This window comes from Phyllostomus hastatus, unplaced genomic scaffold (genome assembly GCF_019186645.2).
Source record: "Phyllostomus hastatus isolate PE091 unplaced genomic scaffold, TTU_PhHast_1.1 phas_contig_118, whole genome shotgun sequence".
NCBI classification, from domain to species: Eukaryota; Metazoa; Chordata; class Mammalia; order Chiroptera; family Phyllostomidae; genus Phyllostomus; species Phyllostomus hastatus.
Window position 1 is genome coordinate 1355462 of NW_025333543.1, and position 19168 is coordinate 1374629.

At 37.6% G+C, this 19168-nt stretch overlaps 1 protein-coding gene across 18 annotated transcripts in view; it reads left to right on the forward strand.

Moving 5' to 3' along the window:
* The window catches only part of CADPS2 (calcium dependent secretion activator 2), a 586770-nt gene that overhangs the window by 425483 nt on the left and 142119 nt on the right, over positions 1–19168 (forward strand). For all 18 annotated transcript variants that reach the window (XM_045846981.1, XM_045847023.1, XM_045846989.1 and 15 more), the window contains one exon: positions 14215–14316. In XM_045846981.1, the coding sequence (XP_045702937.1) occupies positions 14215–14316 (102 nt within the window). The remainder of the gene's footprint in view (positions 1–14214; positions 14317–19168) is intronic.

The window sequence follows — 19168 nt, forward strand, 5'->3', positions numbered from 1 at the left end:
TAACTTCATTCTGTTCATAGAATGTAATCTGTGTAATACTGATGATCCTTCGTAACTTGCTGAGACTTCATGGCAAAGCATTTGTCAAATATTGTAAATGTTTTGTGTCTCTTGAAAAAATAAGCATACTCTGTGGCTTGGTAGGGCAAGCAGGAGTTGTGTGGTTCACAGCCTCTAAACTCTTCTTAGTTGTTTTCCTGTTCGATCTATGGGATTCTGACCAGGGTGGACATGAATCTGCCTTGACGTGGGGCTTTCTTCCTTCTGCTTCTGCCAGAATCTCTGACTCCCTATAGCTAATAGTGCATTTTGCATTAAAGTTTATTTAGATAGTTATTAATGTTATCCTTTTGGTGAGTATTTGTCTGATATGTGTTTATTCAAACTTTTAGCTTTTTTGTTCTTGTATTTTAGTGTTTTAGTGTTTAGTATCTTGTCTTGTATTTTAGTGTCTTGTATTTTAGTGTTTTCCTCTAAAGAAGATTTGCTCTTGCTTTCACATGGTGACAGGAGTGCTACTACAGCTACTCTATTTTCTCATCCTGGAGATTCCTTGACTGCACAAGTAGTACCCAATACAATCAGGTCAGGCCTATGATGCATATCCTCTGGAAAGACTCTTTTTCACCCAGTCTATAGATGTTTTGGCACATGGCATGATTATTGATTCTTTCCAGACCATCCTCTCACTGATCATATAGCCTATGCAAGAGTCCTATTTTTTATAGGCATCTGGGGTTCAGCGGCCCATGCACATTAGGTGTTTGACCCTGTGGCCGATTCCCTTGAGCATAGCTGCGATGCGTCCCTGGTATCAACTATGCTTCCATTGCAGCCTGGTGTTCATTTTCACTCCCTCTTTGGTTTCAGCTCCTGATTCATTTTTTTATTTTCCTGCCCTTTGAAGATTTTTTTTTACTTTTTTATAAGTATAGCACAACATTTAACAGTGTGCCTATTATAATTTATTCAGTGTCTAGGTGTTTTATAGTGAAGAGGGATTTGCAGAGTAACAAGTAACTTCACTGTATTAGCAATAGAAGTCACATAATGAAATTTGCATTTTGAAAAAATTAGACATCTCTATGGAGAACCTCCTATAACCCCTCTGATAACTGCTGCTCATCCATCACATCTCACTTAAATATCATTCCCAAATTGACTCATTCCCTGAAATCTAAATTGCATCATGTCTGTGTACTTTTACCCTTCTTAAATGTAATTGTACAGTTACTGTCTGATTTTTCTTTTTTTATGCCTTTCCTTACTATAAACTCTTATCAGGGCAGGGATCTTTTCTGTTGTTGTTATATTGTATCCTCAGGACCTGGCTAGGTTCTCAATAAATACTTGTTGAGTAAGCAAATGAATGACACTGGCCATGCATTTACAAATTCTGTAGGAGACATGTTGGGATACTTCATAAGTAGACTTCACAATTAAGTATTCTTAATCAAATGCAATGGTTTTTATGGCCCATAGGAAGATACTGTATAACCAACAAGACTGTGTCATTTTACGCCATAGAAATTAATGTATTAAGACAATGAAATACTCTTCTTATATATAATATCAAAAGTGATTGTAACAAATATAAAGAATACAGTTGGTAAAGTTACAGGGAAATTAATAATTCCATGTGCCATGGGTAAGAGTAAGGTGATAAGTGCAATATGTATCAAATGCCCCAAAATACCATTCCACTTGTCTTATCTTGGGCTGCCATAACAAAGTATCATAGACTGGGTGGTTTAGACAGCAGGGGTCTATATTCCCGAGGTTCTGGAGACTGGAGCCCTGGGATGAGGGTGCCAGCATGGTCAGGTTCTGAGGAGGACCATCTTCCTGGCTTGCAGGTGATTGTCTTCTTTCTGTGTCCTCACATTACAGAATGAGATCTCACTCTTCCTTCTTTTATAAGACCACTAGTCCTATCAGATTGGGTTCCCACCCTTTTGGCCTCATTTGACCTTAACTATCTCCTGAAAACCTTATCTTCAAATGCGGTCATATTGGCAGTTAGGACTTCAACACATGAATTTGAAGGGGTGGGACACAATTCAACCCATAGCACCATTTAACCTAGCAATATACTTCCAGAAATTTACCCCAAGGAAACAACTAGAGATGGTTTAAAAATATATAGTATGCAATTTGTTATTGCAACAGTATTTACGGTAGGAAAAACAAAGAGGAAAAAGTCTAGATTTTTTATTAATGGAGTATTCTATTAATAAATTATGATACATTTCTAATAAAATAATATACCTCCATGAAAGGTATATATTAGAATATTTAGATGATGTAAAAATGTTTACAGTTTATTAAAGTAATCAACTTATGGATCAGAATATACAATAATATCCATAGACTTATAGGAAGACTAGAATTATATTTACAAAATGGTACTACCATTTATTTCTGTTGGGACATTTATAGGAAACTTCAATTTTTGTCCCTTTGTTTTTCTGAATTTGTCCATCTTCATTACAGAGTGTGTATAGTCCTTTAATTAAAAAAAAATGTCATGTAAAAAACTACTACTGTTAGGAATGGGGCAGAGAGTAATATTATTAACAGAAAACACCCTATACCAACATTAATCCTCTTTCTTTTTATTATAAAATCCTCTTGATATTTTATTTCTCTGGAATTGTAGAGTTGTGTGATACAGTGATTTTAATTTGCATTAGTTCAAGAATGTTGGTTAGTTTGGTCACAGGTCAGGTCAGTTATCAAACATCTTGATGACTGTCTTTGATGTAGCATTACCTTAATACAAAAACTGTTCCAAAATCGTATGCCTTCATAAAGTCAGTCATTGCTTTCTCTGTAGAAATGTCTATGCTTTAAAAACCCACAAAGAAAATGGAATGCAGTAGGAAATCCAAATAAGGAGTAGGAGGGAGGAGTGTTTGAAAAAAAAAGAGAAGAATGAATTTAAAATTTTGTCTTAAAAATATTTTCTCCCCATTGACCATGGGAGTTGTGGGGTGTGGGGCAGGGGAGAGCAACAGGAAAAAGGCAGGAAAACTATAACTAAACAACAATAACAAAAAGAAAAAATATTTTCTCAAAGAAAAGTTGTTTCTTCTATCTCAGTGAATGTAAAGGGGTCAAATTAATTTCTTCTCTGGATATGTGAAATTTCATGGGAAGTGAAAGGACACTGATTATGTAATATATGACTATACAAATAATCATTTTGTTTGAAACAATAGGAGGTGTTATAGGTTGGGGAACAAAAGCAAGAAGAGATTATTGTTTTCGCCCTCATCTTCCATCATTTCTTATTCTCATGCTGTGTCTTCCTCTCTTTTTTATTCTGTTCACAAATGGATATTGGTGGGAAATACACGAAGTGCAAAGTGGCTTTTACCTGCTGTGCTACAGGCAGAATTGACAATTCAGAAATACCACTGTCTAGGTGTCTCTCCCCTTTCCATCTCTTCAGAGGAAGCTAAGATGTCATCCATTCCTTATAGGAGAGGGCAGGTGAAAAGAAGCCTAAAAGAATCACAAAGCACCATAAACTTTGTCATTTTGCTGGCTTGCAAAATGCCTTTTGCCAAAAACCACCAAACTGCCAGGACAAACACATTTACCTGATGAGTTGGGGAGGGAGGTGGAGATGGAGGAGGGTGAAGGAAATCTATGTCACTGATTTACCAGACTTGCCTCTACAGTGTTCACTCCCGGCATATGTATTCAACCCACAAGCTTCCTAGAGATGGTATGCAGGCTCCAAGAGATGATAAAGACCAGGACATATTTACCCCTTAAATATCTAGAAAGTGTTCAGCTGGTGAAAGTAATTGAGAAAATAACCATAGATGTTACAGTTTTCATTAAATAATAAATGCTTGTCAGCACTAAATAATGCTGTTTAAGTGGGAATTGTGGAAACATCCCATGACTAAATACTTTTGGGAGATGCTATTTAAACAAAGGTAAACAGGTGTCTTTACTGCCAGGCTTCTCAGACTCTTGTTTCTTTCATGCGCCTCCAAGAAGATCTTAAAATTTGCATTGTTCAAAAACTTGGGCATTTCACCCTTCCATTTGAGTTGGATTTTATCACAGGGCCATTGTATCTGAAAACACGCTAACAGCCAGTAGCTCTTCTTTATTCAAATTTACCCAAAGAATATGGTTATTAAACTTGCCAAAATTAGTTTTTATTGGACTTACGAGTCTCTGGGATTTTGTCTTAGACTGAAAAAAAAAGGACTATAAAATGTGTGAACTGTAAACTGTTCAACTAAGAAAAGTGAAGCTGCCAGGCCTGTCCCTGTCTGAATATTGAGAAGGATTCCTTCATTGGTAGTTTGCCTCTGTTCAAAAGCCTGACTCGTTAGCCCAGTTTTATACACTTTTCCTCTGAGACCCTTCTTGTGCTATAGTCTAATCATCCTCTACCTTCTTAGAAACTAATTTCTTATCTGAACTACCCCAAAAGCTATTGGAGACACATAGTAAATGGATCAGTTACACTGTTTATTCCACTTCCATTATTCCACTTTGTGTTTTAAAAAAATCTTTCTCAATTTAGAGTTTATGTGGCACTCATTACACAAGGAATTGGTAATCACGATGAGATGTCCAGTATACCTGAAGGATTCTGTTTATTTTGAAATGACTAATCTGTCAGGTTGATGAATAGTACAAATTATAAAATCCTTTAGTTCCTGGAGGAATTTGATGAAATTAATTTGTATAGTCCTCATTGTAGGGAGGAACTATTTTTTGGATGAATGTGGCTCTGAAAACAGATGCCATGCATGTGTGTGCACACACACAAGTGACAGTTTCTCTTAAAACAGAATGTGACCCATAGGCAGATGTAAAATCAGACTTTTAAGCATCACTAGCAGAACATTCTGTTGTTCAAAGTCTGTTTTTTTAACAATCTTTGAAATATAATATAGACACAACTGAATTGGTGTTGAATTGCTTCTGTAATACCAGAAGGAAGTTCCATGTCATAACTTATTTGACAATATCTATAATTAAAAGATATGTATCTACTATTATGCTGTGTTTTATAGTTTGTTCATATCTTAGCTTCTTGCATAGAACACTCTGTTTTTTTAAATTATTTTATTGTTGTTCAATTACAGTTGTCTGCATTTACCCCCCATCCCCACCCGAGCCAAACCCACTTCCTTCCATTGCTCCCACCCTCCCCCTAGGTTTTGTCTACGTGTCTTTTATAGTAGTTCCTGAAAACCCTCCTCCCCGTTGTGCCCTCCCCACACCCCTCTGGCTATTGTTAGATTGTTCTTAATTTCAATGACTCTGGTTATATTTTGTTTGCTTTTTTCTTTTGTTGATTATGTTCCAGTTAAAGGTGAGATCATATGGTATTTGTCCCTCACCACCTGGATTATTTCACCTAGTGTAATGTTCCCCAGTTCTATCAATGCTGTCCCAAAGGGTATAAGCTCCTTCTTTCTTTCTGCTGCATAGAATTCCATTGTGTAAATGTACCAGTTTTTTGATCCACTCCTTTACTGATGGGCATTTAGGTTGCGTCCAGTACTTGGCTATTGTAAATTGCGCTGCTATAAACATTGGGGTGCATAGGTTCTTTTGAATTCGTGTTTCAGGGCTCTTAGGACATAATCCCAGCAGTGGAATTGCTGGGTTAAAAGGTAGTTCCATTTTTAGTTTTCTGATCAAATTCCATACTGTTTTCCACAGTGGCTGTACCAGTCTGCATTCCCACCAACAGTGCACTAGGGTTTTCTTTTCTCCACATCCTCTCCAACACTTGTTTGTTGATTTGGTTATGATGGCCATTCTGGTGGGTGTGAAGTGATATCTCATTGTGATTTTAATTTGCATCTCTCTGATGGCTAGTGATGCTGAGCATCTTTTCATGTGTCTCTGGGCCCTCTGTATGTCCTCCTTGGAGAAGTGTCTGTTCAAGTCTTTTGCCTATTTTTAATTGTTTTTTTTGTCTTCCTGGAGTGGAATTGTGTGAGTTCTTTATATATTTTGGAGATCAAACCCTTGCCTGAGGTGTCATTTGCAAATACGTTTTCCCATATAATTGGTTCTCTTTTCATTTTGCTGATATTTTCTTTAGCCATTCAGAAACTTTTTAATTTGATGGGGTCCAATTTGTTTATTCTTTCCTTTATTATTCTTGCTTTATGGGACATATCAGGGAACATGTTGCTGCTTGGAATGTCTGAAGTTTTCCTGCCTATGTTCTCCTCTAGGACTTTTATAGTGTCATGACTTATATTTAAGTCTTTTATCCACCCTAAATTTATTTTTGTGTATGGTGTTTGTGTATTGTGTTTGGTGATTGAGTTTCATTTTTTTGCATGTAGCTGTCTAGATCTCCCAACACCATTTGTTGAAGAGGCTATTTTTACTCCATTTTATGCTTCTGTCCCTTTGTCAAATACTAATTGACCATAGAGACTTGGGTTTGTTTCTGGGCTCTCTGTTCTGTTCCATTGGTCTATGTGCCTGTTCTTATGCCAGTACCAGGCTGTTTTGATTAGAGTGGCCTTGTAATACAGTTTAATATCAACTATTGTGATCCCTCTTACTTTCTTCTTCTTTCTCAAAATTGCTGCAGCTACTCAGGGTCATTTTTGGTTCCATATAAATTTTTGAAATGTTTGTTCTATATCTGTGAAATATGCCATTAGTACATTAAGAGGGATTGTGTTGAATCTATAAATCACTTTGTGTAGTTTGGACATTTTAATGACGTTAATTCTTCCTCCAATTCAACAACATGGTACATGCTTCCATTTGTTTGTGTCTTCCTTAATTCCTTTCTTCAGGAACACGCTGTTTTTATTAAATCATGCAGTTTCAGTAACATGAACTAAAGGGCGAATGCCAGTGGGAGTGGGGGTGCAGTGAGGAGGGGAAGAAAGAGGAGAAAATGGGCCCTGGCTAGTGTGACTCAATGAATTGAGTGCTGGCCTATGAAATAAAGGGGGGAAAATGGGACAACTGTAATAACATAATCAATAAAATATATACTTTTAAAAAGCATAATATGGGAAATGGAGAAGCCAAAGAACTTATATATATAACCCATGGACATGAACTAAGGTGGGGGAATGATGGTGGGAGGGGGTGGGATGTACAGGGCAGGAGGGAATAAAGGGGAGAGAAAAATGGGACAACTATAATAACATATTCAGTAAAGTATATTTTTTAAAAAGTATAATGAGTTTATAAAGCATTTTAAAATTCTCTTACTACTCTGAGTCTACTCAATAGACATTCATAAAATGTAACTAGTTTAATTCTTCTCAAGGCTTCTGCAAGTACATATTTTGTAGTGAATGAAAGAGCACGTTACAGGACTTTCTTTTAAAAATATATTTTATTGATTATGCTATTACAGTTGTCCAGATTTTCCCTTATGCCCCCCTTCACCCATTAGCGCCATTCCTTCCAGCAATCCCGCCCCCCCTTAGTTCATGTCCATGGATCATGCATACAATTTCTTTGGCTACTCCCATTTCCTATACTGTTCCTAACATCCTCCTGTCTATTTTGTACCTACCAATTTGTACTTCCTAATCCCTGCGCTTTTTCCCCCATTCTCCCCCTTCCCATACCCAACTGATAACCCTCCAGATGATCTCCATGTCTATAATTTTGTTTCTGTTCTGCTTGTTTGCTTAGTTTCTTTTTTAGATTCAGTTGTTGGTAGTTGTGAATTTAGTACCATTTTAATGTTGATAGTTTTGATCTTCTTTTTCTTATATAATTCCCTTTTGCACCTCATATAATAAGGACTTGGTGATGGTGAACTCCTTTAGTTTTACCTTGTCTGGGAATCACTTTTTCTGCACTTTGATTCTAAAAGATAGCTTTGCTGGATAGAATAATCTAGGTTGTAGGTCCTTGCTTTTAATCACTTTGAATACTTTCCAGCCCCTTTTAAACTGCCAAGTTTCTTTTGAAAAAATTAACTGACAGTCTTATGGGAACTCCTGTGTAGGTAACTATCTGCTTTTAAGATTCTCTCTTTATCTTTAATCGTTAACATTTTAATCATGATATGTCTTGGTGTGGTCCTCTTTAGGTTCATCTTGTTTGGGACTCTCTGTGCTTCCTGGACTTGTATGTCTGTTTCCTTCACCAGCCTAGGAAAGTTTTCTTTCATTATTTTTTTCAGATAAGTTTTCAATTTCTTTCTCTTCCTCTTGTCCTTCTGGCCCCTCTATGATTTGGATGTTGGTATGTTTGAAGATGTTCCAGAGCTTATCCTCATTTTTTTTAAATTTTTTTCTTCTTGCTATTCTGATTGAGTGCTTTTTTCTTCCTTTTGTTCCAAATTGTTGATTTGATTCTCAGCTTCATCCCCCCAACCTTTGGTTCCCTATAGATTTTTCTTTATTTCACTTAATGTATCCAACATTTCTGTCTGGGTCATTTTTATGCTGTTGAAGTACCCAATGAGTTCCTTGAACATCCCAATAACTGGTGTTTTGAATTCTCTATCTGATAGATTACTTTTCTCCATTTCATTTAGTTCTTTTTCTAGATTTTTGTTCTGTTCTTTTAATTGGGCAATACTCCTTTGTTTCCTCATTTTGGCAGCCTCCCTGTGTTTGTTTCTGGGTATGAGGTAGAGCTGCTTTGACTCCTGGTCTTAGTAGCGTGGCCTATTTTAGAAAAGTGCACCTGTAAGTTGTATGGAGTGGAGCCTTAGGTAATCGCCAGGACAGAGCAACCCGTGCCACACTGCTCTGTGGCTCAGTGTTGGGGAGGGTTTGGAGAGGGGACAGTACCACTGTCTGGGCCTCTGGAGTTTTGTCCAGGAGGAAGCTGTTTCCCAGCACTCACCCTATTGCCAGACATTTCATTTCCTCCCTGTATGCCACTGGTGCCCTTCCAGATGTTGCCCTGGTGCTGAATCCCATAGGGGTGAGTCTGCGTGAGTCCTAAGGGCACCTGTTGTACGCCCTGTAAGAGCAGACTCCTGAGAATCCTGCAGTTTCTTCCATTGCCCCAACCCCCACTGGTTTTTACTGCCAGAAGTTATGGGGACTTATCCTCCTGCTACTGGAACCCTGGGCTGGGTCTTCTGGTCTGGGGCTGGGATGCCTCACCTCTGAGATATCCCTACTGATTCTTACCTACCACATGTGGCTGTGGGACCATGTATCCCATGCCTCCACACCTCTCCGTGCTTCTCTATGTCTCCACACCTCTCCAGGCCTCTCTACCTCTCTGCACCTCTCCTTAAGGTCTTTTTTGACTCACTGATTCAATGGTAGGTAACACCTTAAATTTTATTGGTTTTTAAGTTTATTATAGTACAGGTAACATAGAAAATGTCTGAAGTACATGTATTTAAAAATAGTTCCACCATTATTGCTTCTCAGATAAAGCTTCCATTTTCTAATAGGATTTTAAAAAATTGTTCTTTATTATTTTCTGTGAAAAACAGGGGAAAGAAAATAGGGGATTGGCTTTGGAATGCAAAAGTTCAAGCTCCAGCACTTACCAGCTATGTGACATTTGGGGGGCAGCCTAACCTTTTTGAACCCTAGCAGCCTCCTTCCTTGTATACTAGAGAAAGGGTTGCTATGAGCATCTCATGTTGCCACACACATAAAACAGCACAGTACCAGGCACATATTTAACAGTTTGTAATTGATAATTGCGATGTTTGTTTTAATAATGACCATAACAGAAATATATTGATGAGATAGGAAGTATTTGCATTTATTAGGAAGGATGATTTTAGAAAGAGCTTTTACCTTTAGGCTTGACTACAACAAAGTTGCCACTTACAATAATTTTGATACAGAATGCCACTTCATATACCTAATATTCAGTACGTGGTCTTATATCTACAATAAAATAAGAACATGTGAATAAGAGCAATTCCAAAATATTAAATATTCTATTTAACTTGTCAGGTGTGTACCAAGTTTAGTAATGCACCAGTGAAATGATGACCCTTCACTGTGTCTAATAGGTTAATCTTAGTGAAGAGTGATATAAATGATGTTCCCCTGATGTTACCATTCTCATTTTTCATTGCCTGAACCACTGGCTGTATTCCATAGGTAGTCAATGAACCCAGGGAAGTTTAATATGACAGGACGACTTGCTTTGTTACTGTAGTGACAGTTGAAGCAAACACTAAAATTCACTCAAATATAACCATGCGGCACCTGTCAGAGAGCAAAGCCAAAGGGCATGGCCATTATCAGAATGAGTTCTTTGCTCTTTTCCATCAAGTTTGCGTGGGTGAATTTAGTGAAGCAGCCACCTTCAACTTTGTGATGTTTTTATTACTATCGACTATATAATATAATGTAGCTACAGTTTTTGTCAGAGTGCCCCAATTCTGAGTGGATGATTGTGTAGAACTGTCCAGTTGAACTTTTGTGATCGTTGCCAATATGCATTCATTCATAGGACGCAGTCTGGGTTTTGTGCTATCATTTGCTCAATGAGAATTGGCTCTGAAGTAATATGTGAAAAAATCCATTATTCAATTATTATAAAACATTGGAGCTTGCTCATATTTCATTGTTTTATGTCTTATGGATAACACTTTCTTTTCTTCCTCTAAATATTAGAAAGACCAATAGTTTTGCCACTAGTTTTTCCTGTAGTTAACATTCAAATGCATTCTGATGCAAAAAAAAATATGATGTATTATTCTGATTAAATTATTGGTCTTTCCCTATTTAGGAGCAAAATATAATTGTAAAAAATATTTCCAAAGCATAAATTCTAGCAGCATGTGAATTTCTAAAATAAATTATTCTATATTAGAAAAAAACTGGAAACTCAAATGATGTTTTGATATAAATAAAAGGTCTTTATGTCAATGAGATTCAGGTATAACCTTAACATTTAATTGCTTTTTTCCTAATTAACTAGTTTGCAAGTATCATAGGTATACACACACATATATATTTATTTAAAAAAACTGGGAATGTCAAATAAAAATCTTACTGGAAAGTTATTTTAATTTGGGTTTTTGGGTTTGGTTTTTATTTTGGCTTTTCATAGTACTTGTTTTTACTTACAAAAAAAAATTAAAAACCATTAAGTAAGTTGGAATGAAATGCATAAATCTTTTGGGAATTAAAATATAATCTTTGTCCCTGGCTGATGTGTCTCAGTTGGATGGAGTGTCATCCTGTAACCGAGGAGTTGCCAGTTTGATCTCTGGTCCGGACGCATATGGGAGGCAACCATTGATGCATCTCTCTCTCATCAGTGTTTCTCTCTCCCTTCTTTTCTCTCCAAAAGCAATGGAAAAATGTCCTTGGGTGAGGAAATATATATATTTGTTTTAGAAAAATTAGCTAATAGGAGAAGAAATGATTGGTGTTAACTATCAAATGCAAAAATATATATTTTCTTGAGATATATAGATTTTGAAATGAATATGAAATTACACCTTTTTTTCTGTGTTAACAAACACAGTTAAATTTTATATTTTCAGAATTTTAGATGATTGCTATACCACAAGATACACAAAATTCTAAATCCCCGTTATTAGATATATATTATATTTGATACCTTAATCTTAGTAAAAGAAGATTTGTTTCATCTTTATAGCTACTTTTAAAGGTCCTAATGAAAATTCACATTGATTCCATAGGAATATTTGGTTTAGCATGAAAATCTTGAAACATAGTTGATCTTTGCTCTCTATATGCTTTTTTAAATATATTTTGCCGATAATGCTGTTATAGTTGTCCCATTTAGTTCCCTCCTGTATTCCGTTCTGTCCTGCAATACCCCTTCTATCAGCATTCCCCCACCTTAGTTCATGTCCATGGGTTGTACATATAAATTCTTTGGCATCTACATTTCCCATACTATTCTTAACTTCCCCGTCTATTTTGTACCTACCATTTATGCTTCTTATTCCCTGTACATTTTCCCCCATTATCACCTCTCCCTCTCCCCACTGATAACCCTCCATGTGATCTCCATTTCTGTGATTCTGTTCCTGTTCTAGTTGTTTGCTTAGTTCATTATTGTTTTTGTTTTCCTAGGTTCAGTTGTTGGTAGTTGTGAGTTTGTTGTCATTTGACTTTTCATAGTTTTCATCTTCTTGTTTTTCTTTGTAAGTTCCTTTAACATTTCATATAATAAGTACTTGGTGATGATGAACTCCTTTAACTTCACCTTATCTGGGAAGCACTTTATCTGCCCTTCCATTCTAAATGAAAGCTTTGCTGGAGAGACTAATCTTAGATATAAGTCCTTGCCTTTCATGACTTAGAATACTTTTTTTCCAGCCCCTTCTTGCCTGTAAGGTTTCTTTTGAGAAATCAGCTGATAGTCTTATGGGAACTCCTTTGTAAGTAACTGTCTCCTTTCCTCTTGCTACTATTAAGGTCCTCTCTTTCTCTTTAATCTTGGGTAATGTAATTATGATGTGCCTTGGCGTGTGCTTCCTTAGGTCCAACTTCTTTGGGACTCTCTGAGCTTCCTGGGCTTCCTGGAAGTCTATTTTTTTCCTTTGCCAAATTAGGGAAGTTCTCCTTCATTATGTTTTCAATTTCTTGCTCCTCCTCTTCTCCTTCTGGCACCCCTATGATTTGGATGTTGGAACATTTAAAGTAGTCCTGGAGGTTCCTAAGACTCTGCTCATTTTTTTTTGAATTCTTGTTTCTTCATTCTGTTCTGGTTGAATGTTTATTTCTTCCTCCTGTTCTAAACCATTGATCTGAGTCCCGATTTCCTTCCCGTCAGTGTTGGTTTCCTGTACATTTTCCTTTATTTCACTTTTCATAGCCTTTACTTTCTACTTTGCAACCATATTCAACCATTTCTATGAGCATCCTGATTACCCGTGCTTTGAACTGTGCTTCTGATGGGTTAGCTACCTCTTCATCGCTTACTTGTATTTTTTCTGGAGCTTTGATCTCTTCTTTCATTTGGGCTATATATTTCATTTTGTCTCAGCACACCTGTTAACATTGTAAGGAGGAGAGCCTTAGGTGTTCACCAGGACCGGGCAACCCACATTGCTGCATTGTGAGGGTGTATGTGGGGGAGGGATCTGAGAGGGAACAATTCTGCTTGCTCAGCTTTCTGCCAGATTTCAGTCACTCCCTGCACTACCCACAAGCAAATTGGGCCCTTCTGGTGGTGACTCCTGGGTGGGTGGGTTTGTGTACATTTTAGGACCCTGTGGGTCTCTCCAAGGAACTCTTCTGTGAGGCCGGGAGTTTCTCCTGCCACCTCAACCCCCACAGGTTTTTTAAGTCAGAGGTTTTGAGGCTTTATTTCCCTGCATTGGAACCCTGGGTTGCAAGGTCTGTCTGGCTGCCAGGTTGTTCCTCCTGGTTCATCGACACACAAGTATGGGACTGTCTGCTCCACCAGCCACTGTCTTGCCTGCCCTGGTCCTCAAGCCACCACTTTACCCCGAGTCCTCTCTACCCCTGCTGTCTGTATCTGCCCCTCCTACCAATTTGGATGAATGTTTCTTCTTTAACTCCTTGGTTGTCAGACTTCCATAGTTTGACTTTCTGGCAGTTCTGGTTATTTTTTGTTTTTAAATGTGGTGTTGTCCTTTTTTTGGTCCTTGTGAGAGGAAGCAAAGTGTATCTACCTATGCCTCCATCTTGGCTAGAAGTCCCATGTTAGCCTCTCTGTATTTTTTTATTCAAATACTTATTCTTATTTATATGGCCACAAATTTAAACAAATAAAAAAAGTGAAAGAGTAAACCGTTACTTGTATCTGAACCAAAATGGCTATGTTGCTTTCAAGAATTAAAATTAAATCCCCTATTTTACATTAGCCTAATTTGTAAGAGAAACAGTTAAGACATTTTAGCTTGCATTCAGTATATTTAAAAATATTTCCATTCAAGGGATATTCATTTAATGAGGCAAATATTTGATACCGCTATAAAACACTTTTCACTGTTGTTCTCAAGGACTAGTCATTGTTTTCTGTAGATCTGAAAAATATTTATTGTAATCCTTTACCTTGAAGGCTATCTAAAAGAGAACAATTCCATTTATTCTGGGTCAAATTATGAAGCAGAAAGCTACAGATATCTCCAATGAATTTTCACTGTGGACACAATTATATGTATACTATAGACCTATTCACATTTTCTGTAATTATTTGGATTTTTCAGGGAAATATATGTACGTATAAATAGAGCTATAAAATATTTAAAAGTAAATGTTCTATCAATATAAATTACTGATTCTGATTGTTTTTCAGACCTGATGGAATCGGAACAGTTTCCGTGGAAGAAAAAGAGAGATTTGAGGAGATAAAAGAGAGACTGTCTTTCCTTTTAGAAAATCAGATAAGCCATTTCAGGTATATACTCTCTTAATTAATACGAGTATTTGCTTCTTTACTCAACCCTTCTGATCCCTTACAAATGCCCTTCTGTGACTACTCAACAATTGGTAGTAGCCTCTCTACATTCATCAGTCTGCGGTCTGCTTCTCTGCCTGCCATCCAGTTTCACTGATCACTTACATAGCCCCCTGTCCCTGCAGTATCCTCTCCACTGTACCTCTTGCTTGCTGTATGCATTTCTCCTCCTTGCATAGGCTCTTTGCCTTTTCTCTGTGGCTGTTCCTCCCTCTCTCTGTGTTATCACCAGGCAAGGAGACTCTCCAGTCCCCCCTTCACAGCAGAACCTTTCTTAGTTATTCCAGCAGAGCAGAAAAGCTAAAGTCTTACCTGTACTCTGCATTTATCACATGGTTATGATACACATTTCTTTTTCTGTTTTTATCCTCATCTGAGGCTATGTTCATTGATTTAGAGAGAGAGGAATGGAGGGAGAGAGAGAACCATCGATTGGTTGCCTCCTGTACATGCCCCAGTCTGGATCGAACCTGTGACCTAGGCATGTGCTCTGACTGGGGATCAAACTTGCAACCTTTTGGTGTCTGAACAATGCTCCAGCCAACTGAGCCACCTAGCCAGGGCATAATATACATTTCTTTCATCATTATTTATTTTTTTTAATGTACATTCTGTAAAAACAAGGACCACGGTTCCCAGCACACTTCCTTGCACAGAAAATTAACTATTGATACTAACATTTGTGGAGTGAAAGATAAATATCTTGATAATGCGAGGGGTGACCCCAAAAAGGGAATTTACTTATAAAAAATTGTGTATTTATTCTTACATGTTTAAACTTCAGTCATATTCAAAGTACTCTCCAATTAATGCTGTACACCTGTTGAGATGTTTTTTCCACTGCTCAAAACAATTTTTAAACTTGTTGATTTTGATGTCTTTTAGTGCTTCTGACATTTTTTGTTTCACCTCTTCCACATCAGCAAAATATTTCCTTTTGAAGACTTTTCTCATTGGAGAAACGAAAATAAAGTTGCGCAGTATGAGATCAAGTGAATAGGGAGGGTGAGGCATGGGGGTTATGCCATTTTTTGTCAAAAAGTGCTGAACCCTCATTGTGGTATGGGCAGCTGTGCTCATAAATCACCCATCGTGAAATGGGCAAACACTTTGAGTTTTCAAAAAAATTCACTGAAGCCGAGCACAGCCTCTCACAACAATGCCAGCTGGTACACTGATACAGATGGGTTCCTAGAACGCTCACCTAGTGGGGGAAGCCAATACTACAAGGGGCCTGCCCTCCAGAAGATATTTCCAGGGTTTTTTGGGTCCCCCCTCATATCTCTTTTTCCCTGATTATATTTAGCTCCACAGAACCTAATGGTTAAAAAAAGAAATATGTCAGTGCATTCCCTTTCCTATCATTCTCATCATCAGATCCTATAAAATGTTGCAATGTCCACATACTGCATCTTGCAGCATGCCTGCCGTATTGAAGGTATATGATTTGGAATCATTCCCTGTGAACATACTAAAAAAATAAAACTCAGTTAATATTTCCCCTTAACAGTTTGAAAATACTGTCATTTAATCATTTGAATGGTGTAGTCCTAGCTGCTCTGGGCCTCAGTTTCCTTATTGGTAATATGAAAAGCTTAGACTCTGTGATTTTTAAATAATCTTGAAGGAAGAAATGCTCAAAGGTTATGCTGTGCGTCTGTTTCCCTACATTAGTGATTTAACCTGGAGCTGGTACTACCACCTTAAGGTAAGTAAGGGAGGGAGGATTGTACCTGTCCCAGGTACAGGGACAGTTATTTAGTGCCTGGTTTAGGAATGCAGTACATGGGGCATTCTCACACTGGAGAATTGTTTTGCTTAAAAGACTAAAAATTTGTTGTATGTGTTTTTCAATCACACATGGTTATCCATTTTTTGACACTGAGACAGAGCTTGTCATTCAATTCAGTATCTATGTTATTTGTACCAGTGCTTTCATCTGCAAGTAACAGATCCTACCTCAAACTGGTTTAAACAAATAAATGTATATGCTCACTTACCTGTTGGCCTCAGGTAGGGCGAACTTCAAGACAGGCTGAATTCAGTAGCCATAGCTCTCTGTTTTCTTGTGATTCTCACATAACTACCCTCCTTCATGGGTGGCTTCTTCCCCAGATTCACGGTAAGACCACAGTATTCCTTGGCCTCACATCCATACCTGCCAGTTTTCAAAGGAAGCAGTGGAGGCCATCTCTTTCTGTGATACTCTCTTAACATCATGAAGTCTTGACAGAAGACCCTAGCAAACTACCCTTCACATTTGCCCTATATGTAGATCATGAGCCAGTCCTGAACCAAACCAAACCCAGTGGCCAGAGGACACCCATGCAGTGAATACCTCAGTCAGTCACTGAGGAGCAGTGGGGCTACCACAATTGGATTAGCCTAGTCAGAGCCACCCACCAGGGGAGTTCAACCCCTCTCACTGCCACCCGGCAAATACAGGGAAGCAGGGAAAGACAGTTGTCTAACTTATTGTGTTAATTCCCTGCCTCTCAGTTTTGTTCTCTATTTCTCCTAAATGCACATCCTCTTTTAATAATTTGTAAAGATATACTGTGTAATCCTTTTTAGCTTTTATATCCTTGATGCCCTGAGGACAAGAACTGAAAGGAATTGGTCTAGACATTTTGAACTGACTTTTATATTCCCTTTTGATGTTTGTAGAGTTTATATAAATTTTGCCAGTTCTTTTTTTCCCCCATAGAATATTGGATAACGGGAAATGGGACTAAGATAAAAACAGAAGAAATTATAGGTGTCCACATAGGCAAATTTACAAAAATTTAAAAATTGTCCATGAGCATTTTCATCAGGATTCTACCAAATGATCTTCCTTCCTCTCTTATGTTAAAATTTAGAAAGAATATAAATTACTTACCAACTCAGGCTAAAGAAGTAGTCACAGTACTGCTAATAACTCTTATATAGAAGTGTATTTATTTAGGTCTGCTGTATTCCAGAAATGCATTTCAAAGACACAGATACAATAATAAGGCAAAGTAAATCAAACATAAATAAGGAACTTCTGGTTCAAGACAGCAGATTGATGCGTGTCTGCCTCAGCGTCATCCCAGACCCTAAATAAAATAACAGAACATTATTTTTCAGAAGATAAACCCATATGGACAATGAAAAGAGAAAAAAAAATTGGAAATCAAATGGATAAATGGCGTCTAATTTAGCCATCCAAAAAAAACACCTTAATCATAAGCTGGCAGAAGGGAAAACAGAGAAGCCCCCTGATTTATGCCATATAATCACCAAAATGTTTAGGAATTGCCCATATCACACCCTTTTAGAAATTAAGAGTGAAGAACCATTTGTCATAAACGTGCTTAAAACTCACTTAGATCCCCACACATCTCTTTTCTGCCTCAGGCTGCTGCGTGTCCAGCCCTCACCCCACCTCATCCCACCCCACCCCACCCCACCCCCAACCCTCTCCCCAGAGCACCGCTGATTAGGTCCCTGGAGAGGGTAAAACTAGAGAAGACCTGGACTGGGGTGGAGGAGGGGAGGAAACATCAGGCACAGTTAGAGTTAGGATTATATGCAGACACATGGAGATTAAATGAACATTTATTCTGAAATCCGAGAATCACAGCCTTCTCCTGCCCCTCATACCTTTGACTCCCAACATGCTGGCAGGCAGGCAGGTTTACACCTTCCGGGCATATTACAAATGTCTTCCCCTGGGACTCTGACTAGCCCAACAGAAAAGACCTAAAACTTTGGACAATGCAGACTTCCACTGAAACTTCCAGGCAGATTCCCCTTCAGCAAAGACTATGGTCTACATGTACCCATCTAGGTGCATGTTACTCCCATTCAGGTTTTTAATACCACACTTTTAAAAATGACCAGACAACCAAAGTCATCAGATATTTGAGGAAAGCACTTACTATGGAAGACAGAGCCCCAAACAAGTAAACACTATATAAAAAAACAACTTGGAAATCAAAAAGATTATATGAGAAGAAGAAAATGAGGAGGTGAGGTTGGTGGAAATGAATTGCTGATATCCTTGGAGAGGTTTGAGATGATAAGAGTATCTATAAAACAATCAAGATACTGCGAAAAGAAGAAGAAAAAAAACTTGGAACAAATACGAGCTCTTAGAAATTACATTCAAATGACAAACAAGTACATACACAATATTGAAAAATTAGTTTAATGAAACCTTGCAGAAAGTAGGGTGGAAAATAGGAAAATGGGAGTACAAAGATAAGAAAAATTAAAGATCTACTTAGGAATGCCATCAACATAAATAATAGGAATTCCAAAAAGAGTTAAGTCTGAAGGTGGAAAACTTTGAATAAAAGCATTCAAAACATTTTCCCAGAATTAAAAGACATAAGTGTTCACATTGAAATATTTAGTACCCAGCACAATTAACTAAAATATTTACTCATCAGCATATTTTTTCATGAATTTTCAGATTCTTGGTGATAAAAGAGAAGATCCCCAAATACAAAGAATCAAGAATCAGAATGGCTTCTCAACATTAGTTTATTCTAGAAATGTTTATTGGGTCCTACAATATGCCAGGCAGTGAACAACAGCAACAGAAAAGATCCTTCTGCAGCTTTCATGTCAACATGAGGAGCAATAGTAATACATACCCAGAAAACAGTGCATCATTGACTCCATAATTCTGAGGAAAATTACTTTCGACCCAGAATTCTGTACCAGCTTAAGTCTTGATTAAGGACAGTGGTAGAATGATATATGCAGATATGCAGGACCTCAAAAGATGTGATTCCCACGTTCCCATTCTGGAGAATGCAGT